The 25,529-nt window shown below is 56.9% G+C and overlaps 15 protein-coding genes across 15 annotated transcripts; 7 read left to right on the plus strand and 8 right to left on the minus strand.

Moving 5' to 3' along the window:
* Nucleotides 1–603: 603 nt before the first annotated feature.
* BO66DRAFT_406101 (uncharacterized protein) lies at nucleotides 604–1,134 on the minus strand (the record flags this gene model as incomplete). Its single annotated transcript, XM_025649000.1, has 1 exon — nucleotides 604–1,134. One exon carries the CDS (start codon nucleotides 1,132–1,134, stop codon nucleotides 604–606), a length of 531 nt encoding a protein of 176 aa, XP_025498574.1.
* A 713-nt stretch (nucleotides 1,135–1,847) lies between these two features.
* On the minus strand, nucleotides 1,848–2,273 carry BO66DRAFT_406102 (uncharacterized protein; the record flags this gene model as incomplete). Its single annotated transcript, XM_025649001.1, has 1 exon — nucleotides 1,848–2,273. One exon carries the CDS (start codon nucleotides 2,271–2,273, stop codon nucleotides 1,848–1,850), a length of 426 nt encoding a protein of 141 aa, XP_025498575.1.
* Nucleotides 2,274–3,108: 835 nt separating this feature from the next.
* On the minus strand, nucleotides 3,109–4,234 carry pmeA (putative pectin methylesterase; the record flags this gene model as incomplete). The annotated part of the gene is made up of 3 exons (XM_025652410.1): nucleotides 3,768–4,234; nucleotides 3,593–3,705; nucleotides 3,109–3,536 (listed from the first exon to the last, which is right to left on the minus strand). The coding sequence occupies exons 1-3, from the start codon at nucleotides 4,208–4,210 to the stop codon at nucleotides 3,109–3,111; spliced, it is 984 nt and encodes a 327-aa protein (XP_025498576.1). The 5' UTR covers nucleotides 4,211–4,234.
* Nucleotides 4,235–5,166: 932 nt separating this feature from the next.
* BO66DRAFT_463572 (putative extracellular exo-polygalacturonase) lies at nucleotides 5,167–6,447 on the plus strand (the record flags this gene model as incomplete). Its single annotated transcript, XM_025652411.1, has 2 exons — nucleotides 5,167–5,579; nucleotides 5,640–6,447. 2 exons carry the CDS (start codon nucleotides 5,167–5,169, stop codon nucleotides 6,445–6,447), a joined length of 1,221 nt encoding a protein of 406 aa, XP_025498577.1.
* A 64-nt stretch (nucleotides 6,448–6,511) lies between these two features.
* Nucleotides 6,512–7,436, minus strand: BO66DRAFT_395999 (catabolic 3-dehydroquinase). Its single transcript, XM_025648361.1, has 2 exons — nucleotides 7,202–7,436; nucleotides 6,512–7,116 (listed from the first exon to the last, which is right to left on the minus strand). Exons 1-2 carry the CDS (start codon nucleotides 7,389–7,391, stop codon nucleotides 6,593–6,595), a joined length of 714 nt encoding a protein of 237 aa, XP_025498578.1. The 5' UTR covers nucleotides 7,392–7,436; the 3' UTR covers nucleotides 6,512–6,592.
* A 371-nt stretch (nucleotides 7,437–7,807) lies between these two features.
* On the minus strand, nucleotides 7,808–10,276 carry BO66DRAFT_463575 (putative serine peptidase; the record flags this gene model as incomplete). The annotated part of the gene is made up of 9 exons (XM_025652412.1): nucleotides 9,467–10,276; nucleotides 9,259–9,416; nucleotides 9,080–9,202; nucleotides 8,858–9,030; nucleotides 8,709–8,796; nucleotides 8,550–8,655; nucleotides 8,338–8,497; nucleotides 8,079–8,297; nucleotides 7,808–8,024 (listed from the first exon to the last, which is right to left on the minus strand). Exons 1-9 carry the CDS (start codon nucleotides 9,822–9,824, stop codon nucleotides 7,808–7,810), a joined length of 1,602 nt encoding a protein of 533 aa, XP_025498579.1. The 5' UTR covers nucleotides 9,825–10,276.
* BO66DRAFT_231790 (uncharacterized protein) lies at nucleotides 10,277–11,188 on the minus strand. The gene is made up of 2 exons (XM_025642763.1): nucleotides 11,003–11,188; nucleotides 10,277–10,944 (listed from the first exon to the last, which is right to left on the minus strand). The coding sequence occupies exon 2, from the start codon at nucleotides 10,820–10,822 to the stop codon at nucleotides 10,337–10,339; it is 486 nt and encodes a 161-aa protein (XP_025498580.1). The 5' UTR covers nucleotides 10,823–10,944; nucleotides 11,003–11,188; the 3' UTR covers nucleotides 10,277–10,336.
* Nucleotides 11,189–11,348: 160 nt separating this feature from the next.
* Nucleotides 11,349–13,504, plus strand: BO66DRAFT_475571 (Zn(II)2Cys6 transcription factor). Its single transcript, XM_025653248.1, has 4 exons — nucleotides 11,349–11,667; nucleotides 11,746–11,826; nucleotides 11,881–12,337; nucleotides 12,387–13,504. Exons 1-4 carry the CDS (start codon nucleotides 11,397–11,399, stop codon nucleotides 13,090–13,092), a joined length of 1,515 nt encoding a protein of 504 aa, XP_025498581.1. The 5' UTR covers nucleotides 11,349–11,396; the 3' UTR covers nucleotides 13,093–13,504.
* BO66DRAFT_335566 (putative transsulfuration enzyme family protein) lies at nucleotides 13,352–14,593 on the plus strand (the record flags this gene model as incomplete). The annotated part of the gene is made up of 2 exons (XM_025644249.1): nucleotides 13,352–13,504; nucleotides 13,559–14,593. 2 exons carry the CDS (start codon nucleotides 13,352–13,354, stop codon nucleotides 14,591–14,593), a joined length of 1,188 nt encoding a protein of 395 aa, XP_025498582.1.
* Nucleotides 14,594–15,205: 612 nt separating this feature from the next.
* BO66DRAFT_475572 (uncharacterized protein) lies at nucleotides 15,206–16,298 on the minus strand (the record flags this gene model as incomplete). The annotated part of the gene is made up of 2 exons (XM_025653249.1): nucleotides 15,206–16,131; nucleotides 16,190–16,298. 2 exons carry the CDS (start codon nucleotides 16,296–16,298, stop codon nucleotides 15,206–15,208), a joined length of 1,035 nt encoding a protein of 344 aa, XP_025498583.1.
* Nucleotides 16,299–16,673: 375 nt separating this feature from the next.
* Nucleotides 16,674–18,628, plus strand: BO66DRAFT_335544 (putative C6 transcription factor; the record flags this gene model as incomplete). The annotated part of the gene is made up of 5 exons (XM_025644248.1): nucleotides 16,674–16,757; nucleotides 16,816–16,895; nucleotides 16,942–17,542; nucleotides 17,608–18,308; nucleotides 18,373–18,628. 5 exons carry the CDS (start codon nucleotides 16,674–16,676, stop codon nucleotides 18,626–18,628), a joined length of 1,722 nt encoding a protein of 573 aa, XP_025498584.1.
* Nucleotides 18,629–18,725: 97 nt separating this feature from the next.
* On the minus strand, nucleotides 18,726–20,239 carry BO66DRAFT_231868 (glycoside hydrolase family 16 protein). The gene is made up of 2 exons (XM_025642764.1): nucleotides 19,182–20,239; nucleotides 18,726–19,124 (listed from the first exon to the last, which is right to left on the minus strand). The coding sequence occupies exons 1-2, from the start codon at nucleotides 19,970–19,972 to the stop codon at nucleotides 18,824–18,826; spliced, it is 1,092 nt and encodes a 363-aa protein (XP_025498585.1). The 5' UTR covers nucleotides 19,973–20,239; the 3' UTR covers nucleotides 18,726–18,823.
* A 414-nt stretch (nucleotides 20,240–20,653) lies between these two features.
* Nucleotides 20,654–21,924, plus strand: BO66DRAFT_475574 (MIP aquaporin). Its single transcript, XM_025653250.1, has 3 exons — nucleotides 20,654–20,704; nucleotides 20,817–21,443; nucleotides 21,503–21,924. The coding sequence occupies exons 2-3, from the start codon at nucleotides 20,817–20,819 to the stop codon at nucleotides 21,734–21,736; spliced, it is 861 nt and encodes a 286-aa protein (XP_025498586.1). The 5' UTR covers nucleotides 20,654–20,704; the 3' UTR covers nucleotides 21,737–21,924.
* Nucleotides 21,925–21,957: 33 nt separating this feature from the next.
* BO66DRAFT_475575 (glutathione S-transferase family protein) lies at nucleotides 21,958–22,924 on the plus strand (the record flags this gene model as incomplete). The annotated part of the gene is made up of 1 exon (XM_025653251.1): nucleotides 21,958–22,924. The coding sequence occupies exon 1, from the start codon at nucleotides 22,226–22,228 to the stop codon at nucleotides 22,922–22,924; it is 699 nt and encodes a 232-aa protein (XP_025498587.1). The 5' UTR covers nucleotides 21,958–22,225.
* An 852-nt stretch (nucleotides 22,925–23,776) lies between these two features.
* BO66DRAFT_384956 (uncharacterized protein) lies at nucleotides 23,777–25,403 on the plus strand (the record flags this gene model as incomplete). The annotated part of the gene is made up of 3 exons (XM_025646113.1): nucleotides 23,777–24,291; nucleotides 24,350–24,386; nucleotides 24,442–25,403. Exons 1-3 carry the CDS (start codon nucleotides 24,082–24,084, stop codon nucleotides 25,401–25,403), a joined length of 1,209 nt encoding a protein of 402 aa, XP_025498588.1. The 5' UTR covers nucleotides 23,777–24,081.
* Between the last annotated feature and the right edge of the window lie 126 nt (nucleotides 25,404–25,529).

The raw sequence follows: 25,529 nt of genomic DNA on the forward strand, positions 1-25,529 counted from the left end.
GTAGCAGTTACAGATCTGATTTTTTTTTACTTAGTCAACTTTGGCTAACTAGTCTTAAATATTACTACTGGCCACCGGAGGCCTCGGTCGATTCCATTCAACAGTATCTGCACTTCCTAAGCAAGACAAGCCGCGAAACAGACTGGCGATGGTTTGGGTGAAAGCTTGTAGTAGTTGTGCCAAGCATTGCATATGTACGGGAACGGATCATATCACCGATAGATGGGGACGCAGTTGGTTGCATAAAAAAGTGTCAAGCCACCTAGTGATCCAGCCCTTACAAGAACATCACCCCTCCGAGTGTTCTTCCAAAGAAGCTGTCGATTGATTTTCCTGTAATTATCTTGCTGTTGCCTCGGCTCGCTAACCTAGCTTCTGTCACTCGTTCTTTCTCCCAGTGATCAAAGCTAATGATATCAAGACTACACCACAAGCACTACAGCTTAACCACAACATGGCTTGTGCAGCATGATCTTGAAGATCCGTTCTATCAACCACCCACTCGATGGAAGAGCATTTTTCAAATCATACCTCTCTCCTCAAGACTCTTTACGCCTCCCTGCGATCCAAGACAAGACAGACCCTTTAAAACTAGAAGCCCTTTCATCGGCGTGGCACAGGACGTCGGCGACGGCCCTGGCCACCCCTCGCCCGTTGCGCGGGTCGACGGCCCAGGTTACGCCTCGGGGACCGCCACCGCACAAGCAAGCATCGGTAGGCCAGGTCACACATGAAAATCGCTAGATCAATGTAGGCTAGCTCGATGAGGATCATGGCGATGAGGGTCCGCCGCTGCGCGAGCGCAACCCAGTGGTTCCGGATTCCCTTGACGTGGCCTGTGTTGAGCAACCAATCCACTATTTCAGCTTCCGTCCATGCCACATCGCGTGCCAAAGCGGTCCTTTTCACAAGGGCCTGGATTTGCCGGTGGTCGTAGGCGAGGCGGTAAATGTACATCGGGTGTACGATCGTGAATTTGGCCATAAGAATGAAGAGGGGAATTGCGACGTACATCGTGAGGGTGGGATGGCGGGCAGAAGATGAACGGATGTGGGGGACAAGATTGTGGCTGTTCAGATGCACGCCGATAACAAACAAAAACACGAGAATTGCCTCGGTTATGAAGTCCGCCATGGTTGTGAGGATCGGAGGGAGTTGCGGGGTTGTAACTAGCAGGATATGTGATGTCGGTCTGATAAAAGGGTTTCTGGGCCTTGTCGCTGGTTGACCGAGCGTAAGTCTATGTTCGAGAAGTGGCATGTTAAAGAAGAGATTAGGCTGTTATTTATGCATGGTCTGTAGGAAGACAACTCCTGGAATCAGCTGGCATTGGAGAGGCGTAATAAAGAGCCCGAGTAGTGGGAGGACATTCACCGGTATTTCGTTCGCTTCTCAAAGAACCTCTTTACTTTACAGTCCCCTACCATTGCAACTTTGAGGCATGCGGTACGGAGACCATCGTGTATGATGTTTGCTGAGAAGGCAGTGGACTAAAGACTGATACTGAGGTCTTGTATGCTAGTCATGTGTGCAGTCACAATCTAGTTCATCTTTACAAGATCAAGAGTGCTCACCATCGAACGCATCCTTCAGGCCCTTTCTGGAGAGGCTGGTTACTCTTCACAGCTGTTTCCAGGTCATCGGAAGTAGTTTGTATGCGTCAAAACCTATTGATTGCAGGAGGTAAACCAAATATCTAGTCCGGAAGTCAAACAATCCACGCGAAAACAACTCTCGTTTACTTTCTAACCCTCAATTCTCTCCTTGCGTAACTGTGTAGCTGAGCCTTCTCTATGGTAGATCCTGTCTTGCCATGTCGTGTGGGAACAGCTACTGCCCTTCGCGGCTTAGCGAAAGAACCCCTCGCGGGCCAGGAACCAGATGAACATGGCGATGTACGTCCAGCCGAACCAGATGAGTGCCAGCTCGAACCGATTCCCACGACTCTGTAGCCAGACCATCATGTCGACATCGGAGATGCAGCCGCGACGGAACATCTCGTGCAGGCCCTGTAGCGCACTGGATTGAGCAGTTGGGGTTTGTCGCTCGCCGATCCCACCTTCCGCAGCGAGGTAGTCATCAGACTGCCATTCCAGCATGTATATCATGTAGCCGTACACGATGTGTTTGATCAGGAAGGTGGAAAGCACCGACAGGCAAACGCCAGACCAGACGCGATTGTGGAAGACGTGGCGGCGGAGCCAATGCTCTGTCGCGCCTCTGGTAAAGTGGATGAGGCCGAGGACAAGGACGACGAATGTTGCATCGGACATGATATTGGAATGGCGTCAGTGGCAGAGGCTTAATAGTGAGATGATGGGCTGATGGAGGCAGAGTACTGGTCACTGGTAGAGTTGTTCTAGTAGTGAGGAAAGTCGGTGATGATTGAGAACTGGACAAAATATGTCTTTCGACATATAGATGTAGAAACGTCCGAGCATCAACCCTTGACTTTTGCGTGGCGGAGTGAGCTGGAAGAATTCGTTAAACACTCGGGAGAAAGAAACTCATTTTGATATCTCCTTTTCACTGCTTTCTCTGCCGGGGTTTCCTGTATCCAGCAGACTTTGACCTATCAGCAATCTGACAGTTTTGATGGCGGTGATAGTCATATGACGGCAGGGGATAAGTGGTGAATGCAGCTACATGAGGCTAACCAATAAAGAAATATCAATATGCTTGTGGAGGGCGGTGAGCAGGCTAGCTACATTGAGGCCTTATGGCTGCCAACAAGTGTTTCTCTGTAGAGGTGAATAGCAGGGCTCTTCACACTGTTGTTTCAGACGGTGAATACCGTCGAGGCTATCGAGTACGCCACAAACTGTGGTGGCTGAGCGGTATCAAAGCACGGTGACACTGCTTAACAAGTCTACTACGATCCAATGTGCTATGCACTCTCTAGGCCTGTAGGAGACTTCTTGGAAGATGCAGCCCCCTCCCCGGAGGCATCACGCGCGAATGCGCAAAAGCTTGCTCTTTATCTAGGCTCCAGTGCAACTCAGCCGAACAACTACGTTTCTTGGATAGTATGGTAGAACACCAGATATTACGACGAAGTAAATTGAAGATATTCTGATCCACTATTTACAACCCCACATAGTGCGACCGTTAGTAAGTCCGATCGATCCAATCTCCCCAAGTGGAGCCCAACACTGTCGTTTTGGTCACAGCCGCTGAGATCGAACTCTCGTAGAGTCTGCTGGATGTGCTCGATCCATCACCGGAGTTGTTGTACTCGTAGTACAAGGGAGTCGCTCCCTCAGCCATCGTGGTCCATCCCTTGGGGTTGATGATAGCAGAAAGGACCGAGTTTTGGTAGATGACCCGGGCCAGCACTCGCCAAGGACGACCCAGGTAGACCGACTCGGTCAGAGACACTCCCGAGGCAGCCTTGATGTTGCAGTTATCGAAAGCATACCAGCCACTGTCGGTTGAAGTCTCGCGAGAGGAGGCGGTGATGGCTCCCGCTCCGTTGGAGACGATATCGCATTCGCCGAACCAGACAGAGGCATCTCCGAAGATATAGTCCACGGCACCTATTTGTGTCAGCCATTGCGGATATGTCTGTGTCTGGGCTTTGGTGTATCCATACCCTCGATCAAACAGTTGGAGTAATACTGAGTGCCGGCTTTGACGTAAAGGGTGTCTTGGTATCCCGTAAACTGGCAGCCGTAAAAGCCCAGCTGATCCGCGTTGCCGACCAGTCTACAAGCAGCAGAGTCAGAGTCAAGCGTCAAACTAGATTGAGGTCGAGAAATAATACATACGCCACGGCCTGAGCGCCCTTTCCGTATCCATTGGCGACGTTGATGTTATACATCTTGAAGTTGTCGGAGACCACGTTGACAGTGGCACTCTTGTCCAAGGACCCAGCGTCGGGCGAGGAGATGGTGTGGGTGATGGTGACAACATTGTTCTTGTACGAGCCGGTGTCACTCGTCTGCCCGTACAGCGTCAGGGCTCCGGCATACTTGATGGTAAGCTGTTCAGAATAGGTGCCACTGGCGATATAGATACATGCTGCGGCAGTTGAGGAACCCAGAGCAGTTAGGGCTGCGCTAATGGTCGAGTAGGTTTGTCCTGAGCCAACACTCAAACAGCCCGAGGGCGCACTGGTGCGACTCGTTCGCTTCTCGAGGGTTGGCGCCGGAGCTGACAGGACTGGGGCAGTGAGCCCGATAAGGGCGACAAGAGCAGAGGAGAAATGCATGGGAGAAATGTGGGAAAGTCTTTCGTAGGGAAGCGCTGATCTTTCCACTGCTGATCCTGCAGTTGGCGGTTCTGGGCGCAGGCAGATATATAGGGTTCGGCCAAGGAGAAATACGATCATGCAACGAGGGAGCCACTTCTGCAACACTGGGAGTATTTTCCACCTCTCAATCCGTTGCTACCTTGCCAGTGCCAAGGCCGAGGCACGAGGTTTGATTCTGACTGGCGCGAGCTGAGGCATGGTGGGAACAAGATTGGCATTGACAGTGCGGAGAGTCCGGAGGAATGCAGCCCAGACGAACAGGAAGATCCACATTTCCATGAATAGGATCAACTTCTCCAATAGCCTTCCGAGGCGCTCTGTTCAGACACTCGGCAGTTTGGGTTTGCAGAACCTGGAGTGCCCCTGACAATTACCGGTGTCCGTCACAGGAACAGGCTCAATTTAGCCGGGGTGGCAGCGGGAAGCTGAAACGCTGGATTGCCAAGGGCTCCTCTCGGCCCTGGCTAAATTGCCCCGCTTGTCACACTAGGGTCTTGGGCTCGTAGTCGAAGTAATGCATTGGATACTCTGCCAGGCTCCTCCATAACATCCCTCTGACCATCTATCTCCGATTTATCCGCAAGCGAGGCAGCGGAGTTGCCGCACGTGGCCCGGACCGTTGGAGACAGGAGCCCTAGCACCGCTTCAGTTTCTCCGTCCAGCCAGCTCCACTGTTGTTTCGCATTCACATGTCAAGCATGCAGTTCGTTGGAGGCAGTACCCCGAGACGAGGGCCTGAAACAGGCATTACTGCTACTGCCGTCCGTGATGAAAATAGCACGCCGTGTCTCGCATTTCAGGTAAGGATCGTCCATGCTGAGCTTTACTCTGCTATATATCTAGGCTTGCGAATGATTCAGCTCAGTAAACTCCATCAATAATCTCAAGTATCTTTTGTGCCTCTACCCTTCAGGATGGCACCACACTGGACGTCGTTGCTGCTGGCGGCGGTTGGCCTGGTTAGGGCTGCCCCTTCGCCCGTGCAACATAGTCCGGACGCTGCGCTTCGGCCTCGGGCGGTCTGCACTCCAACTGCAGGAGGCAGCTCTTCTATCGACGATGTCCCTGCCATAACCAAAGCGATTGCTAGCTGTGGTAACGGTGGCACGATCGTCATTCCCGCAGGCACCACCTATTACCTCAACAGCGTCCTCGACTTCGCTGGGTGCACGGGCTGTGACTTCCAGGTCGAGGGGTTGCTCAAGTTCGCCAGTGACACCGACTACTGGGAGGGACGCACTGCCATGATCAGCATCTCCAAGATCAACGGACTCAAGCTGCGGTCCCTGACCGGGTCGGGGGTCATCGACGGAAATGGCCAGGATGCGTGAGTCGACCCTTCCATACCTTTCAATCCTACCAGTACTGACTCTGCTTAACGTGTCAGTTGGGACCTCTTCGCCTCAGACAGTAGCTATGCCCGACCGACCCTCCTCTACATCACCGGCGGCAGTAACCTCGAGTTCTCCAACTTCCGTCAGAAGAACCCGCCCAACGTCTTCAACTCAGTCAAGGGGGGCGCGACCAACGTCGTCTTCTCCAAGCTGCGGATGGACGCGACATCCAAGTCCGACAACGACCCCAAGAACACCGACGGGTTCGACATCGGCGAGAGCACCTATGTGACCATCGCGGACACGACAGTCAAGAACGACGACGACTGCGTGGCGTTCAAGCCGAGCTCGAACTACGTCACCGTCGACACGATCACCTGCACGGGCTCGCACGGGATCTCGGTGGGCTCGCTGGGCAAGTCCAGCAGCGACACCGTCAAGAACATCTACGTCACGGGGGCGACCATGATCAACTCGACCAAGGCCGCGGGGATCAAGACCTACCCGAGCGGCGGCAGCCATGGCGTGTCGACGGTGTCGAACGTGACGTTCAACGACTTCACCATCGACAACTCCGACTACGCGTTCCAGATCCAGAGCTGCTACGGCGAAGACGCTTCGTACTGCACGACATACCCCGGGAACGCGAAGCTGTCGGGCATCAAGGTCACCGGGTTCAGCGGCACCACGAGCTCGAAGTACGATCCCACCGTGGCCAACCTGAACTGCGGATCGGGGGGAACGTGCGATGTGACGATCAGCGGGTGGAGCGTCAAGGCTCCTTCGGGCAAGTCGCAGGTGTTGTGTGCCAACACCCCGTCGAGCTTGGGGGTGACTTGTACCTCTGGGGCTTCGGGCTAGATTCGGGGGAGGGGGTTGACTTTCTGCATTATCTACCCGTGTATTCCATCAATTGAATTCCATTCCCCTTTCATCGCACATGCCGATAACATTCATCCGTATACTATGTACATAAGTCCCCGTTACACCGACCACCTTAAGCCACTCAATACCGCGGCGCCGCCTCCTTCGGAATCTGCAATAGATCCCCCACCGGCCGGCCTTGCAACCAGGCATCCATGGCGGCGTACAAATCGAAGAACGCCCGATTATCCAAATTGGGCAGATCGTTCAGAATCGGATGGCCCAGCCGCGACTGCGCGACAGCCAGATACTGGTAGCCGGGGGGATACTTGAGCAGCTCCGTGCGGTCAAAGTGCGGGACGGAGCGTCCGTCGACGGGCACCACGCGGTCCTTCTCGTAGAACAGCTTGATATACACGATCTTCCACTCGCCCTCCTCTTCGAGACAGAAGTTGATGAAGCGGCAGTCGCACTCGACGTCGAAGGCCACCCCGTCCCAGCTGAAGCGCTGCGTGATCGTGGCCTTCATCTTGCCGACGGCGCGCCGGGTGGACGGGTTGAGGTCGACGAGGGTGCCGTTCTCGCGGTGCATGATGAAGTCGCCGTTGGCGCGGCCTTTGATCGAGGTTTGGATGAAGTCGTCGATCGGGAGGCCGCCGCTCCATGCTTTTTTTGTCTTGTCTTAGTACGAATGAGGGGTTGAGGGAGGGGGAGGGGGAGGGGGACAGGGGTCAGTGGGAGCGAGACGCACTGGTGAAGACGAAGGCGCCCTCCTTGGCGAACAGGTGGCGGTAGTGGTTCCATTCGGAAGCGTCCCGATAGACCGGCCAGCCTTTGCACAGTTCCGAGACGCAGTATCGGTCGTGGATCTCAGACGGGGAGCCGTTGATGTGGCTGTAGATCGTCGGTTGGGTCTCTTTCTCGGTGATGTTGTAGACCATTTTTGCGGGGTGGATTGTCGTTTTTTTGTTTCAAATGAGATGGGCTATGACCTCCGAACAAATTCCTCTTCTCTATCTTATACTTCCTTTACCCTCGCTGGTGTGAACAATTGATCTGTGATGTCATATCCAGCCATTGCGTGGTGCTCCGAACAGTTCCGTCTTCGGGAAGGCCTTCGGCACTTGCGCCAAGATATCCACCTGGTGATGACATGTACCGAACCATTGTCAACTGGAGACATCACCGCGTCATGAACCAAGTGTGTATTTGCAATGCTTAGAGTATATACATTTCTGCTCAGCTGCCAACGCATTACACGTGACATCATTCATGGACAGAATATCCAATCCGCACCCTAGCCGACACAACCGGCTGAGCCTTCTTCCGCGACTCTCTCTCCCTCTCTCTAATTTAATCATGCATAGAACTCCGCCACCCAGGCCTTGATCTGAGCGACCTCGTTATCCACCACCTTCTTCACCCCTGCGTTGGCCACCGAGTCCGAGATGTAGAGATCCGAGCAGTGGAAGCCGCCGGGGATGATCTGGACCGGCTCGCTGGGGGTGCTGGCCAGGGGGCCGCCCGGTCGGAAGGTCGACGAGACAGTGGCGTCCTTCCAGGGATCATATTGACTGGATCCATCGTTAGTTACGTTACGACTGTGCATCTTCTAGTGCTAGACCTACCCATTCGTCCAGATCAACCGCGTGGAGTTGCCGTTCAGGAACCATCCATCGGTCCAGGCGTTGAAGGTGCTAGCGCTCTTGCCCTTGGCGCTGCCGTACGTGAAGCCGTTGACCTCGGGGAAGTACAGCGCGCATTGTCGCTGCCAGTAGTCCGCACTCACCAGACGGGGGATCAGCGTCGTCTCGCTCGAGGGGGCCCCACTGTTTTCAGTCAGTTTACTTCGCCCTGGGGTAGCGGATTTCAACGGAGGGTGCGTACTCCTGCCACCAGAAAAAGGGCTCGTTGCAGAGGAACCATTGCCACTGGCGGTCGACAGTGTTGTCGACGGAGGTGTCCGTAAAAAGGGGGCTAGTGGTGTTGTAAGTGTCGTAGCAGGCCACGCTGTACTCGTCGGACCAGTAGCCGTACGAAGCACAGTCTGAGGTTCTCGGGTTAGCTGCGCGCTGGTCGCGTTGGCTTGGGTGACTTACAGCCGGGGAAGATTTCGTTCTTGAACCAGTTGGCATAGCCTGTGAGAGCCTTCTCTAGGCCGACTCCCTTCGCCCCGGGGGTGACGGCGGCACCGGCCTCCACGTTCTGGTACCGGTCAGCACTCTCCTTAGACGAGGCACGATTATGCTGCAACATACCTCGACAGCATCGCAGAAAGCGAAGAAGCCCGAGTATCCGGTCGCGAAGGTGTTGTCCTGCCACAGGTAAGGCCCAACGGGCAGAACACTGCTATGGTCAGTATGCCGTGCACTCGACTCGCACGCAAAGAATGACATGAACGACGTACGCAGCAAAGTCATCGAAATGCTCGAGAGCCTCGAGGCCAAACAGCTTCTTCAATTCCGTCTGCTGAGCCTTGGTGCCAGTCTTGCCGATTTTATCGACATGCTCGGCCACCAGCGAAACGTCCTTGCTGCAGTTCTTGGCCATGCCGTCCTGGATGGGTCGGAAGTATTGCCACTGTTCGGTCAGCTACGGTGCATCCTAGCCACGGCGCAGGCCTACTCACGAAATCATAGATCGACTCGACCGGAGCGCTGGTCGCGTGGTACGCCCAGAAAGTCCCGGGAGCCAGATGCTCGGTCCAGGCCGTCAGGGCTCCACTGTAAGAGCCACCGACGAGCACCCACGGCTGTAGCGGATCATCAACAGGTGTCATCCAGACCATCAAGCAGCCAGGCCACTTACCACGTGGGGCGCATTGCTGCTAGTGCTGTTGCGCGCGAACCCCAGTTTCACATTTTCCGCAAAGTAGGTCAGGTCGAGAACGGATTGCTCCAGGGTGAGGTACTGGAGGGTCTCCGCGGTGAGGTTGGTGTAAGGGGAGGAACCACCCCAGTAGCGGTCTATCCACGTTAGTCGGACAGTACACGTGGTCGGACCACGGCCAACTCACGCTCGACCAGAACCACCGCACCCTGCAGCTGCTGCGCATAGACACCCGTCAGGGTGGAATTGGTCAGGTAGCCCTGATACCCGTCGGCCGAGACCTCGCCGGGGGTGAACAGGACAACCGGAGAGCCCGGGCCACCCCAGTACTGGGCGCTGTACCAGTAACGCTGGGAGAAGGTACCCTTGGACGGATCACTGTGGTCGATCAACTGCTCGAACGTGCTTTCTACCACGGACGATTCACTCGCTTGGCTCGTGGCAGCGATCGGGCGTGGAGCAAGACGGGGAGGCCGAACGGCTGCCGCAAGCGATGCCCACAGAGCCGTCACGGCCACAAGACTAACAGGGGAACAGAACCGCATGATCGCAGTGTCCGAAATCCAGGAGCACGAGCGATTGGGGAAGGGAAGAGTCGCACGATCGGCCTGTGCAAAAGTCGTTGGGGGGGGGCTGCGAGCAATTTATGAATGCGTCGAGGGGTCTGTTCGTCGCCCCAGCAAGAAATGAACCGGTCATGGCGCGCACAATGCAACCCTGTGCCACGCTCTGGCCGGGAAGATTGCGCACTGGGTGGTGGTATCTGCAGGTGAATTGGCGAGGGCGCCGGTTGACGGTCGATGCAGCGAGGCGGATCTCCTCGTCTTCCTCCGTCGGACAGCGTCGGGCCCGCGCCCGTGGTGGAGCCGGGTCGCACACATCGTCGAGAACCGGTGTGCCAGCTTATACCGGAAGGGGCATTAGGCTCACCTTTTAGGGGGGTAAGTCTGCAGGAACGGGCTTTGCCGGTCGCGCAGCTTGCAGGGTTAGGGCGAGAAGAAAGAGGGGGTGGGTGAGCGTTAGGGCGGTGGTTCGGCACGTCTAGATAACTGGCAATCTATTTGTTTATCGGTCCAATTTGCACTCTTATCGGTCCAGCACGCAATGCAATCTGCAGGGGCGGGGTAGATTCATTCCACATCCATTTATTCTCGCGGTGGCGTTCTGTGCATGGAAATTGATACTCTTGTTGCTCCTTGTTGAGGTCTGAATCTCTTCCACGCATGCCCCTAATGCTGGTGAGGTGAGGGCTGCGGCGGTCACTTGACCGGGCTCTCCCTTGCCGCTTTCTCTCAACGTGACCTAAACACAGTGCTTTAAGCCATGTCAACTCTGCTTTTTTTTTCTTGTATTCTTTATGGGAGTGAGAAGATTTCGGCGGTTTTCCTATAATTGTCAACGTTCTGCACGAGAGAAGGATTGGAGGATCCAAACACGGGAAGGAGCCAGAATGCCGTAGTTCGGCAGAGCTTATGTACAACATCCGTGCGGTCGACATCCAAATTCGAGGAGAATATTTCTTGTCAACTTGGCATGGCACCATGCTCAACCTGAACGATTATATTGCTGCAATGTAGTGCCGGTTGCACACAAGTAACAAATTGTTTCGTGGTTTCCCTGGAAAACATATATATCCGAACGTGAGCTGGGGAGGCCGAACCGAGTCTGGATGCACGCGTCAGCCCCTATTCACCTGGCGAAACCAGCATTGAGTACTCCGTACTGTATGTGAGCTGTACTCCATGAGGCTCATGTTGAGAAAGTGCTTTTGGAGACGTCGCTGGCGCATCCTCACCTGTGCTTGCCTCCATTAAGCATTGGTTTCAGTGTCCTTCCAGGTTGTTTGATCACTTTGTACTCATACTATGTGGGGACGGAAAGCGCCGGGCGAGAAGGCGGCGGAGTACGGCAAAATGCAGTGAGCAGCATCACATGACAGGGGTCACCTGATTGCCTGGCCGAAAGTGGCTAGTCCCTGTCCAGACGCTGGGCGTGACCAGCTGCGCCATGATCTGATGTCAAGCCTCATCGACCATCACAAATGTTGCATGGCATGGTCCCTGCTTCGACTGGTGGTGATAAAACAGGACACCAATGCCATCAAGACTTCAACCCCGATGACTTCCCCGCAGGCCTGTTATACCTGCCGATATCGGCGCATTCAATGCGAGCAGGCGGCCAGACCCTGCGGAAAATGCAAGAAGGCGGGGGTGGAATGCCTGGACAAGAGACCCGTCCGATGGGTCAAGGGCATCTCCATCCGAGGCAAGCGGAAAGGCTTGTCTCTCAGCAACTCTGATGCAGGCCCTTCGACCGGATCGGCCATCATCCCCTTTGTCGTACGCCCCAGACCCCCTGCTTCAGCCATAGATCATGTAAGCAAGATAGGTAAGATCACGGTGGATGGGGTCGCCCGCCCTCTAGGGAAACCGAGGGTCTGATAACTAACCAGTGCGTGACCACCAGCGCCTCTCACGATGTCGTCCGAGCTCGGAGATCCTTCAGTCGCCTGCTTAGACTCAACTTCGAAATATTACTTAAGCTACTGTAGGTAAAATCTCCACTTGTCTTGCGTGCATTTTTCTCATCACCAATTCACAGACGAGGACTGCATATGCAGCCTCTTCATCGTCTACGATAGCAGTAGTAACCCATTTCGAAAACTCATGTCGCTAGCCTTGAGTGACACCACTCTGATGAAGGCCGCTCTCGCTCTGGCAGCGCGCCACAGAGCGAATCTGGGCTATTCGTTCCAACGGTACGACGAAGAAAGGCCTCCCACTGACCTCAATGTGCATCAGGATGCCCTGGGATACAAACATCGCGCAATCAAAGCAATCTCGAATGCACTAAGTGATCCCGTCTTATGCGCCCAAGACAGCACCGTGGCCAGCGTGTTCTTGTTGATCTTTCTCGACCTACTGGAGTCTGGAAGCGATCGGTGGAATCTTCATCTGGAGGGTGCGAAGAAGCTGATCAGTTTCAGTCAGCATCAAGCTCACGAGCCTGGGGAGACGGTGAAGCTCATCCGAGATTTTATCAATAGTCAGATATACCTGTGAGTCACTACCGTCGACATCCCCAGTACCCACGACTGATGATGGCAGCATTGAGACGCTTGGCGCGACCTTCGTGCGTCCCAACCTGTTAACGGACTCGAACCCGTTAGATCAAGCGCACGTGGTGTCCAAGGAAACGGAGGCCGTAGAACAATCGTTCCTTGGCTGCCCAGACTACCTGTTGATTGCCATTCGATGCATTTCGCTCTCTCGCGACTCAGTCCACGACCCCTTCGACCAGGAGACATTGGAGTACCATAAGTACAACGTGGCATCGGTCGTCCAAATGGTGACAGAGTTTGATTGCCGGGCCTGGGCTGCTAATCTGCCGCAGTCTGATCGCACCAAAGAGAATGCGATCAATGATCTTTGCATGTTAGCTGCATCCTACAAGTTGGGGGCTCAGATCTACGGGCAGCGCGTTCTCGACACGTTATGCCACACGACCACTTCGATAACCGATCTTCTGACCCAGTTGATCCAGTCCATCGAAGCGCTCTGCGCCAGCGACAACCTCCTCAAATGCGCTCTCTGGCCGATCTGTATTGCAGGCTTGGAGTGTGACCAGGCCAGGGAAAGAGATTTTTTGATTCAGTCGCTCGAGCGATTCTGGGACAAAACGAAATGCGTCAACGTGATCAACGCAGCCAAGATCTTGCAAGGACATTGGCAGCGCAGTGGCCGTCAAGCACAGAACTCCTCGCCGTGGGTCATTGACATTGGGCTGTCCGGGCGTGATTGGCTTCTGATTTAACCTGTGGCTCGTGCAGGTTAAGTTGTGGCTGGGAAGCTCAGGCTGGAATGGGGCTAACCTGTTTCGGGAGGCGTGGATGTGGCGGGGCCCGGGCGAAAGAAGCCTTTCCGCATACGGAAAGTGAGGGGAGTGGGGCCTTTTGTCATCCGCCACACCATCACCATCAGATCCATATAAGATGCTTCATGTCGAGATCTTCACACGAGGGGAACTTCAACCTGACCGACCACTCCCAGATCGCTCACTTATATTGTCCAACATGGCTCCGTGTCACGCTCATCCTGCGACACTGGCACTTCATGCCGACGACCCTCTGCATCTGGTGACCGACGTCGCTCCCCCGATTCATCTTTCGACCACCTTCCGCTTCCCAGACAACCCCGATGACCTGATTCCGTCTGTAGACCCTGTTGTATGTGGCTACCTGTGGCTCCTGAGCTTCATATAACTCGGCTAACTTTCTCAGGACGAGTTCACCGGCAAGAACTACGTCTATTCCCGCGAATTCGCGCCCAATGCAACCCGCTTCGAATCCATTCTGACGAGTCTGATCGGGGGACATGCCGTGAGCTATGCCACCGGCCTTGCAGCCCTCACTGCAGCGCTGACTCTGTTGAATCCTCGATGCATTGCTGTGGGACAAGGCTACCACGGCAGCCACGAAGTCATCGCCGTAATCTCCCGCCTTTCGGGGCTGCAGAAGCTTGACTTAAACTGCCCTGCTGAGAGTCTGGAGAAAGGCGACGTCGTTCTTCTGGAGACGCCGATCAACCCTCTAGGCACGGCCTTTAGCATTGAAGCATATGCCAAGAAGGCGCACTCCCGCGGCGCATACCTGATTGTCGACAGCACATTTGCGCCACCCGGCTTGCAGGATCCCTTCCAGTGGGGAGCAGACCTCGTCTTGCACTCGGGATCCAAGTACTTTGGCGGACACAGTGACATGCTGTGTGGCGTGCTCGCCACCAAGGACGACAGGTGGAAGAAGCAGCTTATCGAGGATCGGCTGGCCGTGGGCAACGTGATCGGAAACCTGGAGGCCTGGTTGGGGGTGAGGAGTCTACGGACGCTGGAGGTCCGCGTGCAGCGCGCGAGCCAGACCTGCGGCAAACTAGTCTCCTGGCTGGATCAGGCCATGAAATCCGCCAATCCTGCCCCAGGCAGCGAAGAGAACGTAGTGCAGTCCGTGGTGGGCACAATATACCATGCGAGCCTGCAGGACGAGCCATGGCTGCAAAAACAAATGCCCAACGGGTTCGGCCCGGTCTTCGCGATCGTGCTGAACCAGGAGGATTTTGCGCGCACCCTGCCCAGCAAGCTGAGTTTCTTCCAGCATGCGACCAGTCTAGGTGGTGTGGAGTCGCTGATCGAGTGGCGCGCGCTTTCCGATAACCGCGTGGATCGGAAATTGCTGCGGATCAGTGTTGGTCTGGAGCACTGGGAGGACCTGAAGAACGATTTGCTGCAGGCTTTCAAGGCGTTGATCGATGCACAAATCTAGCTGGATAGTTCTTTTCTGGTGCTGTGGAGAAAATTCACCATTAGTCGCATGTTCTTTGAGCTTATAGGGTCAGGTTAGGGATTTAATCACTTTGTTTATCACTACCTCCCCTTCTGCATTTCAAGCTCTCGTGCAAAGCGCCCGCGTATACCATCGGAACCAGGGCTCTTGGAGACATGGCCGAATCGCTAGAAATAGGTGTAACGCTTCCATTGAGTTTGGGATTTTGACGGCGGCCCTGCGGCCTTGGTGGCCAGGCTGCAAACCTCGGTGGCCTCAGCTAGTTCCTCCAGGATAGCCCGACGTAGTCAGGATCAAGCATCCTCCGCCTCTCTCACGAGTTCAATCACAATTGAGGGAGTTGGAGAGTGGCGCTTTCCTGCCAAGACCTTGTCCGCCTGGATGGAAGATGGGCGAGGCCGGGCCTCCAGCTGAGAATGCCACCTGTAGTGACTTCCCACTTGATATCCATAGCGATTAACTTGACACAAACGTATTTTTCTCGACGGCTATGTGGAGTCGGCTTTTCTTGCTATACTACTATAGAAACACAAGAATGCCAATCCCCGTCGTCCCCGTCAATTCCGTCAAGCCCATCATATCCCGATCTCTTCACTGCCATCTGGTGTCGTTTACAAACTGCGTTCTGGAAGCCATGAAGTGCGCGCTCCGGGCTACATCGTCGTCATTCTCTTCCTCGGCATCCAAGCTCCGGATGTACTCGTAGTTTCTGGACACCAGCTGCATCAGAAAGGTCGGTCGCCACCTCTCCTCGATCACTCGGGAGTTACACGCTCTCCACAGGGCTCGGAGGTGCGGTGGCAGAGTCATCGTTGGGGGATAGGCCGGTTCTATCATCGGCACGAGCAGAGTGGTCCACTCGACGAGAATCTGCCCCCCCTGGGCTCCCGGTACGCCCCCATACGTCCGGAGCAGGCAGTCCAGCAGCGCCGCGGTCAGCACGTTCGGCTTCAGCGTGCGCACTGGCCACAGCCCGCGCCAGTACCCGCTGCCTCGGTCCTCATGGCGCGGAGGCACGGTGTTCGGATCGCTTGAAAGCATGTACGGCACCAGGGGCCCGGGTGGGCCTAGGAGCCCCGGGATCATCGCTCCGTTCACATCGGGGATGATGCGGGACTTGTTGTAGAGCAAAAGGCAGATGTCATGCCCATTGCTCGCGGAAGTGTGCAGGTGAGCGTCGAATCGCAGTCGCACGCCCGGGGTGCCGAGAAGGTAGCGACAGTCCGGTCTGAGCATGCAGTGAAAGAAGCCGCCAGACCCTAGGACCTGAAAAGCCCGCCACAGATCGGCATCGTCGACAACGAAGCAACATTCATCGTCAGGTAGGTGTGGGTGGCGGTTCAGGTCGCGGCCTCCGGCCAGTCGCACAGCCAACCGGCCCCAAAGTAGGTAAGGGATGGGGCCGGACTTGTCCAGGGTGTGAGCTGCTATCGCTGCGATGTCTGCGGCTGTTGGATTGAGGTCACGCAACGACTCCATAGTGACGACCGTGTCGATGGGGTGGAAATGAAATATCGCTGTGGCTCTTGGAGCGGGATGATATCCGACAGTTACCTGCTCAGCGAGTCCGAGTACCCAGCCGTGGAGGATCGATAGTCCAGGTGAGCAGGTGAATCTTGACGGGGATTTTCAAAGATGAAAACCACTCAGTGGTTTTGCGCCGAACCTTGAAGGGCAACTCCATAACCGAGTTTGGCCGGGAAGGAAGTCCCTTCTTATTGCAGGAGCCTTTCCTTCCTACTAGGTAGCAGGTAGGTACTTAGGGCCAGGGCCCGTCACATTCCCCGACTTGATGAAATTGAAAGAGAATAGAAGATATATTGGTCTCAAACATGGCGACATCTTACACACACACACACACTTCTCGCGACATCGTGTACAGTACACAAGCGTCTTCCAGTGAGAATGGAAAGACAAACAGCCAATCATCAGTTTTGCCGCGGACTCTCCAGGTTCGGCTCCACTGCGCCATTGCTCCATTTCTCCAATTCGCCACTGGGCATCTCCCCATACCCACCGTTATCTCAAGGAACTTCCTGCTTCATAACACGGAATTCCAATGTCCTTCGAGGGCCAGCCTGGGCGACCACCCAAGCGAAGGGGCCGTATTGCGCATTCGTGTGACGCGTGTTTCACTCGCAAGGTATTGCACCCTTATGCAGCGCGCTGGTTCCTGAGCAGAGCTAATGCCTGTCACCCAGATCAAGTGCAACGCCGCAAGCCCGCGATGCGACTGGTGTTCCCATCAAAACCTTCCATGTACCTTCGATAGAAACAAGCAGTACGCTTGAATACCACATCTGCCCAACAACCTATCGCTTACTCAGGCACAGAAAGAATCTCACCAATCCACCGGAGCGGGACATCCACCCAAACCCAAGCCCCGCGCAACCACACCAACCGTATGCGCCCACGTTCACCCAGGACCTGCATTTCGCCGGTCGCCATCTGGGGAATATCTGCACTTTCGATGGGGTGCCATTTTTTTCTGCCAGCGGGCGCGAATGGATCGCTGCCTGCACGGGGGACCAATTCCGCTTCCATCAGCCAGCAACTGAGTCAACCCTGGCGCAGCAACCACCCACCCCGGTGGCAAGCGCAGCTGAGCTCCCTCTACCCGACCTCCAATTTCTCTGCAGCGAGCTCAGACACTATCAAACATCCGCCTTTGCACTGTTCTTCCCGGTCATTGATGCATGCCTCTTCGAGAGCACGATCAAGGCGGCGTACAGCCGGGAATACTCGGCCGCGTCCCCCGGGGTGAACAGCGCACGCGCGTGCATCTTCGCCTTCCTCGCGTTGACCTCGCTGACGGTGCATGGGCCGAAGGGCTATCCACTCCGATACAGTGACCAATATTTCGAAGCCGCGCAACGGCTTTTGCCTGCTGTCTTGGGCGAGCCTGTGTCCGTGGACGGGCTGCAGACCGTTTTGTTACTGGTACGCCTCATCTACTACGCCTACCGAGTCCCCAAGAACTAACCTCAAACAAGTGTCTGTGCTGCCAAGGCCTCGCAGGGAACCTCTATCTAGTCGACCACTTCCTCTCAACCGCCGCGCGATTCATCTACTACCTAAAAGGCAACACATGCCCACACACCGCCACTGCCCCCGCATCACCTATCGACCATCACATCCGGGAACTCTTCTGGGTCATCTACGTGTGCGACAAGGGCCTGACGATGGTGACTGGCCTCCCGCCACGCCTCGAAGACAGCCACTGCGACCTGACCCTCTCACCGGACACTCAACCACCCCAGATCCGCGGCGACCCCTGCCCCGGAAGCTACCTGCACACCTACGCCCGTCTCGCCGTCCTCCAATCCCGCATCTACCGCGACCTCTACTCCCCGTCCGCCCTCGGCCAATCCGACGCAGACCTGCTGCGCACGATCCGCGACTGCGACCACGCCCTGGAAGCATGGAAGGCGGCCCTGCCACCCGTGAACCAGCCCTCGCTCGCAGCGGGCCGCCGCACCCCGCCGCACCGCGACATGCGTTTCTCGATCTTCCACGTGCAGTACCACCACTGCATGGTGCTGATCCACCAGCCGAGTAGCCGGTGTGCCGCGTGGACCCGGAACCAGGATACGCGGGGCACGAGCTCGAGCCTGGCGATTTCCGTCGCGGCCAGCCGGGCGCTGCTGGAGGAGTTCCTCGACTCGCGGCTGGAGTTGGGGCCGGAGAATCTCCTGTATGTCTTGATTTTCCGTCCTCTGGTTGGAAGGTGTGGGTGCGACAGTGCTAATGAGTCAAAGGTTCTCGTTGTCCTATTTCATCCAGGCTGCGATCGTGCTTTTTTGTCATGTGCTCTCGCAGCCGCTGCAGGCCGATAGTCAGGCGGTCTTGGGGCTGATGGGGCGGATCGCGGAGCTGATTCACCGGTCGGCGTACCAGCAGCATCCCCGCTGCTATATCATGCGGATCGAGACGGCCAGGGGTATTATTCTGGAGTTGAGGCGGCTAGCGGAGTGTGCCATTGTCAAGGCGAGGGGGGAGGTGAGCACCATGTAGTCGCGGTGATTGGGTGGAGCGGAAGTTGTTTCTATTCATGTACATGAAGGATAGGCTTCTAGATGTTTCGTGTGTGTACACATTAGCTATTATTGCGAGGTGAATATATCTATCATGGGGCGAAAGAGTCTCGCCAAGGCAGTTCCCAACCTCTGCATCCAAGCTGCCCATGGAATAGGAGTGCATCGTCAGCAACTACTGCTCGACATTCTGGTACCCCCGTCGTCCCCACTCGCTCTGCCGCCACTGCTTCTTATACGTATCCATTTCGGTCGACTGGACTGGGCTCCGGGGGCTTTCAGCCAGCGCCCGCTCCAGCCTCCCCTGACGCCGTTGCCGTATGCAGTAGAGCACGAACGCCGCCACGGCCGCGGCGGCGACAACCGCGGCGGCGCAGTACACCCCGACATGGGCCGCGGTCGGTAGATCCGCCCATTTCTGCGCCAGCGTCTTCTTGGGGGTCTTGTTGATCTCCGCTTTCGCCGTCGAGTTCCCACTACGCTCACCCGTCAGGCTACTTCCACTCACCCAAGAAGAACAAGCAAGCACTCACCTAACCACCTTGATACTCTCGTACGACCCCGACCGATCCGTATACTGATACTCCCTCCCGGTATGAAAGTCCTGCACGCGGATGCGCTGCACCGCCATGGTGAACGGCAGATCATCCCAGTCGACCAGGCCGCCGGCCCACTCAATATTGCCGAGCGACTCGGACGGGATGCCGGCGGGCCACACGCTCACCTTGACGCGACAGGGTGTCTGCGGGTAATTGCGGCCGTACAGGGTCAGCGGCTCGGAGTAGCGGACGGTGCGCACGAGGCGGCCGTCGATCCACCACTCAAGCCGCTCGCGGTCCCAGTACGAGGTGTAGTTGTGGAACTGGGAGTCGGCGTGCGCGACGGCGTGGATCCCGCCGCGGTCGCTGGTGGTGGTGTTGCCCTTGCCGAAGAAGTCCGACTGCACCGCGCTGGTGTTGTAGCCCACCCACTCCCAGTCAATCTCGTCGAGGTCGTCCGACTGCAGGATCACGCTGCTGATGACCCCGGGCCCCGCCGCCATCTTGACGTGCGCCTCCATCACCCCGAAGAAGATGTAGAAGTTCGACTGCAGCAGCGTCGAGCCGTTGACGCTGCGGATCGAGAAGTTCGCCCCCTCCGCGGTGTACGCCGGCGTGCCGGTCGTCATGTTCCACAGGGTGCTGTCCAGCGTGCGGTTGAACCACCAGGTGTGTGCCGTGCCGAGGGCCGCGTCGGCCGGGCAGGTTTGGTTCAGCGGGTTGCAGTCGGTTTCGTCTGCCCGGGTGAGGGTGGCGAGGATGAAGAGGAGGGGAAGGAGGAGCATGGTGGCGGGTCGGAATCAAGGCCCTCTGTAGGCGCTGTGCACGTGTGTTTGGCTTTCATGTTGGTGTGAGGAAGGTGGAGGGGTCGAGATATATAAAGCCCGGCGCAGATCCTGGTGGTGAGTCTCGATGGCAAAAGGGGCGAAAAGGTGAGAAGCGACAGCCAACCGGCTGCGTAGAGTAAGACACTGGGGGAAGGGGTCCACCGGGATTCTATTTCAAGATATCCTCATATCGGTGGTGAAGTGTGTGGATATGGAGTGCATCGCTTATGGATTGTCGCTTCGATGTCCTTCTGGTTGGGTGTTGGCCAGTGACGCCTTGCATCAGAACCGCCATGCTGGCGTCGAGCATTGCTCCTTGAGAATTCAAATGCAGTACTCAGATAACATGGACTTCCTTTGTGATTTGAGAATTTGTATGAAAGAAGGTTATGGAGTTGATCAGGAAGCAACTGTCGATCTATGGAATTCTCCGACGCCTTGCCAGGACTGGTATGGTAGGAGTGAGTAAGCGGACAAATATAATGCGCTAGCCTGGACCGGCATGGTGTGGATTATAGATGCAAACAGAACAAACCCGCGCAGCCGAGATGGCGGTGAGGGAAGGCAGGAGCGTCTCCGAGGAAATGACGGCATCGCCTCAACCCTTTGACTTTCTCCTCTCCTCTCCCAAGGTGATCACTCCTTATCACTCGATAGACTGGCCCCCACCTGCTCCACCTGTTGTCCACGGTATCAATTTCCTCTCCCTCACTTTCTCCTTCCCCTCTCCTCTCTCTCCTCCTTCTTCCCTCCACGCAATTCAATCAACAGCCTGTTTGACTGACTGATACTCCCTCTCAAGATGCGTTTCCATCTCTCCGGTCTCTCGCGACGAGCCTTGAAACCGTACGTTGCCGAATTTCTCGGCACCGCCCTCATCATCGTGATCGGTGACGGCGTCGTGGCGCAAGCCCTGCTCTCCGACTACCAGTATGGCACCTGGCTCTCCATCAACCTGGCCTGGGCGGCCGCCGTCTGTCTCTCCGGCTACATCGCCGACCCGAGTCCCGCCAGCAATCCCGCCATTTCCCTCGTCATGGCCTTCGTCCGCCCGCAGCCCGACCAGTGGAGGAAGTTGCCCGGGAAGCTGCTGGCCCAGTTCCTGGGAGGCTTCGTGGGCGCGGCCATTGTCTACATCAACTACCGGTCGGCCATCCTCGACTGGGACCCGGAATATACAATCCCGGGGGGATCGATTTTGAGCCCGCGGGGCCACCACTCGGCCGGCATCTTCTCCACTTATCCCGCCAGCTTCTTCTCCTCCAATTGGGAGGCGGTCTTCTCGGAAGTCCTCGGATCGGCCGTGCTCATGTTCGGCTCGCTGAGCGTCTCCGACCCGGCCAATGCCCACCGCTTCCACTCCCCCCAGTTCTCCATGTTTGTGCTTCTGCTCGCCATTGGAGCCGCGTTGGGCTGGCAGACTGGCTACGTAGGTGCCCTCGCGATTTGGTTTGTGTGTCGGATGCTAACCGCGATGGCTTCTCCTAGGCGATCAATCCTGCACGCGACTTTGGCCCGCGCCTCTTCTCGGCCATCCTCTACGGTCGCGAGGTCTTCACCGCCGCCAATTACTATTTCGTTGTGCCCTTGTTCGCTCCCGTCGTCGGCTGCTTCGTGGGAGCCACGGTCTACGATTCGCTGCTGTACGAGGGGGATGGATCGCGCATTGCGGACGCGCTGGACAAGGCTGAGGACGTGGATGGAGAGCTGCGCCTGCACTAGTGACTGAAATATCGATGATTGCCATGTTTTGCCATGAATGACCACGACAAGAACCTACGGATCGTCTGGACGACCGAGGCACGAAGACTACCTGGATGACGGAAAGCGATAGACTGGATCTGGATAGACGATGGCCCATAGATGGTAGATTATTATCCTAGAATACAGTTAGTATAGACACAAATGACACAAATGAGTCGAAACGAACCGGGTTCTGCGTTGGGTAGAGACCTACAACCCGCCAAGATTCGGTGATGTCTCCGGTCGGCTTCCGCGATAAGAGCGGGATCAGGTCCATGCGCCAGCTCTTTCACCGGTGACTCATCTTCGACTTCGAAAAACCCTGCGTGTTGTCAACGATATTCAATTGACTCGGCGATCACAACCGCAATCAATCTACCCCCGCCAACCAAACGGTAACTATTGCAGGACCGTTATCCCAACGCCGCTGATCAAGCCCTGCTAGTCCCCACTCATAGCGCGCGGCCCATGGCGTCCAACCCGTACACGCTGTACTACGCCCCAGGCACGGCCAGTCTGTGCGTACACTGGATGCTGATCGAGGCCAACCTGCCCTTCGACGCGATCCCCGTCGACTTCACCACGGGGGCCCAGCGCACCGAGGCCTACCGCCGACTGAACCCGACCGGGCGCGTCCCCACGCTGATCGTGGACGGCGAGGCGCACGGGGAAAGCACGGCCCTGCTGATGCTGCTGGCGGAGCGTCACCCCGACCGCGGGCTGATGCCGGCCGTGGAGCAGGCCGCGACGCGCCCGCAGTGGCTGCAGACGATGGTCTACCTGGCCAACACGGTGCTGCCCGCGATGCGCGACTGGTTCTATGCCGACACGGACGGCCCGGCCGACGGGGCGGCCGCGGTGCGTGCCCTGGCGCGCCGACGGATCGAGGGGGCCTGGGAATCACTGGACGCGCGCCTGGCCGGACCAGCGGGCCCCCGCGGATCGCCTTCCTTGCACAAACCTCCAGGTTATCTCGTCGGGGAGACCCTGACGACGGCGGACTTCCTGGCCGTGATGCTGATGCGCTGGGCGCGCGACATGCCCCGACCGGCGACGAGCTGGCCGCATCTGGCCTCGTACGTGGATCGCCTCACGGCCTTGCCTTCCTGGAAGGAGGTCTGTCGTCGCGAGGGTTTGTCCGATTGGCCCCCGGCCAGGGATCGGTGATAGTGATAGTGACGGTGACGGTGACGGGCTGGGGATGCACCCGTAATGAGGAGCAAGTGAGCTATCCAGGTCAGGAACGCATCTATCCAGCTTAGTCGGTCTTGCTATTATACTCCGAATACCACCGTGCTTCCATCGCCTCAAAGGGGGTTAAAGTCTTTGTAAACCTGTAACACGAATTATAATACGGCTGCGTATAGGTGGAGATTGATTGACATGATTGATGGATTGATTGATTGATTGTGGAGGCAGAAGTGATGGATCGAATCGCACGGGCCGGGGGTTTGAGGAAGAAGACCCACTGACTTCACCAGCAATCCTGGATTGACTACGGAAGTATAGTTCCAGCCGTTATAGGCCTCCAATTGCCCGATTGGGCATGATTGACAGGGCTAGTCTTTGGGGATGCCTTGACGAAGCCCCTTTACATGTGGTACGGGAGGCCCGACCGACCACTTCGGCACATCAGCCCCGATTATCAGAACTGCACTGCGCCGCCAATTTCCCCTAGCAGAGGGAATACAGGACCCCGTCGTAAATTCTGGGTGTCGGTGTCTCGACTCTGCTGTCAAACTCTGACGGGCCCTCGACCCTTGGTTCGGCCGAAGGAAACCTCCTGCCGCATGAGGCTGTCAGTGGTGGACACATCACAAAGATGGGTCGTGCAGCATCCAGATCTCCACTTCACTCCCAGTGCTTGCTGCTGGTTGGGGCGCGCAGTGACAGGTGCCGTTCACAGGTGCATGCGTCGTCCACTCAAACGGTGACCGTTTCACCTGCTCGACCTTAAGGCTCGGTCGCAAAAATTGGGCGAGGGGCCCCCCTCCCCCCTTCCGCCCCGTGCAGCCCGCCAGGGATTCGATGGCTCACATCAGTGGAGTCGGCTTAAATTAAGTCTTGTCTGTGGTCGCGATCCCTCTTCTAGATTTTTGACTGATGATGCTTCCCCGTTGATCCGCGGGTTTCCCCTGCAGTGGCGGTTGGGGGTTGAGGGTATCTAAATGGCGCCATGTCCGCATTGCTGTTCCGGACTGGCAGGGCTGGTACACTCTGTCTGTCTTTGCGGGACATTGACATTAACAGTGACTTCCCTGTCGATATTCTTTTCCTTTCCTTTGTTGGAGTTCACTCCGCCAGACTGAGTCTCCCTAACCGCCATGCCTGGAGGGCTGAATCCGCCGTTGTCGGTGATCGAGTCCTGGCCAGCACCCAACACCGTCAACCCCGACTCGCATGGCCCGGCCGCCATTGTGGTTGCTGCCGCCTTCGGAGGGATCGCAATCGTCACGGTGGTGGTGCGGCTGTACGCACGGTGTATGATTCAGCACACGGGCGGCCTCGATGACATCCTGATTGCGCTGGCTCTGGTATGTGACGTCGCATCTTCTTCCTTCTCGGCCCGAAGCTAACCACTACCAATTCCAGCTACCGACCCTCGGCCTCATCATCTCCGTCCCGATTGGTAAGCAACACCCTCCAAGTCTTCGGGGACAATTGGCTGACTGTGAATCCCACAGCCAGCGAAGTCTACGGCGAGAAACACCACACGTGGGACAACAGCGTCGCGAACCTGATCGGCGAGCGCAAGGTGGCGGCGGCGTCGGAGCTGTTCTACGTGCTGGCGTCGGGGCTGATCAAGACCTCGGTGCTGCTGTTCTACCGGCGCATGAGCCAGCGGACGGTGTCGCCGCGGTTCCGCGCGCTGATCTGGGTCAGCATCGGGTCGGTGGTGGCCTACAGCGTGGCGTTCGTGCTGGCGCTGTTCCTCTCGTGCCGGCCGCTGCGCGCCTTCTGGCGCCAGGTCGACCCGGCCTGGGCCCTGACGCACCACTACCGCTGCTACGACGAGGGCGCGCACCTGATCGCGGCGACCTCGATCAGCCTCGCGCAGGACCTGCTGGCCACGACCCTGCCGGCCGTGTTCTGCATCCGGCTGCACATGCGCCGCCGCCAGAAGGTCGCCCTCACCGCCGTCTTCTCCGTCGGGTACCTCACGGCCGTCGTCGCGGGGATTCGGATCTACTTCCTGTGGCGCATGTTCTACGCCTCGTACGACGGGTCCTGGATGGCCTGGTACTGCTGGGTGCTGGCCCTGCTGGAGGTGGCCCTGGCGGCGACCTCGGCCAGCCTGCCGGCCGTCAAGGTGTTCTTCCGCTGGTACCAGGTGCCGTCGAGCCTGGCGGGGAAGCTGCGCTCCTTGAAGCTGAGCCACAGCCATAGCCACAGTACGCGGACGCCGACGGGGCAGTCCGCTTCGCACGGGGGGCATAATCGGGAGCGGACGCGTGGTCGGCGGTCCGGCGATACGGATCAGTATCTGGTGACCATGGAGACTGCTTCTGGGGATGAGCATCCCAGAATGGTGGAGTTGGAGGCGTTATCGTCGCCGTCCGGGGAGGGGGAGGAGCGAGAGCGGGAGTTGAGCAAGGGGGCGGCGGAGAAGAGCTGGCCGTGCGGCGGTGGAGATGCCATTGTTTGATTGGATTTGTATATACCATCAATAAAACAGTTTGTGAGCGATGAAGCGTGCAGTATTGGTATTTAAGAGGAATACCAACGATCACCGACAAGTAAGGCTAGGGCCAACCGCGCGAGGGCGTTACTT

This window comes from Aspergillus aculeatinus (assembly GCF_003184765.1).
Source record: "Aspergillus aculeatinus CBS 121060 unplaced genomic scaffold BO66scaffold_74, whole genome shotgun sequence".
In the NCBI taxonomy this organism is placed as follows: domain Eukaryota; kingdom Fungi; phylum Ascomycota; class Eurotiomycetes; order Eurotiales; family Aspergillaceae; genus Aspergillus; species Aspergillus aculeatinus.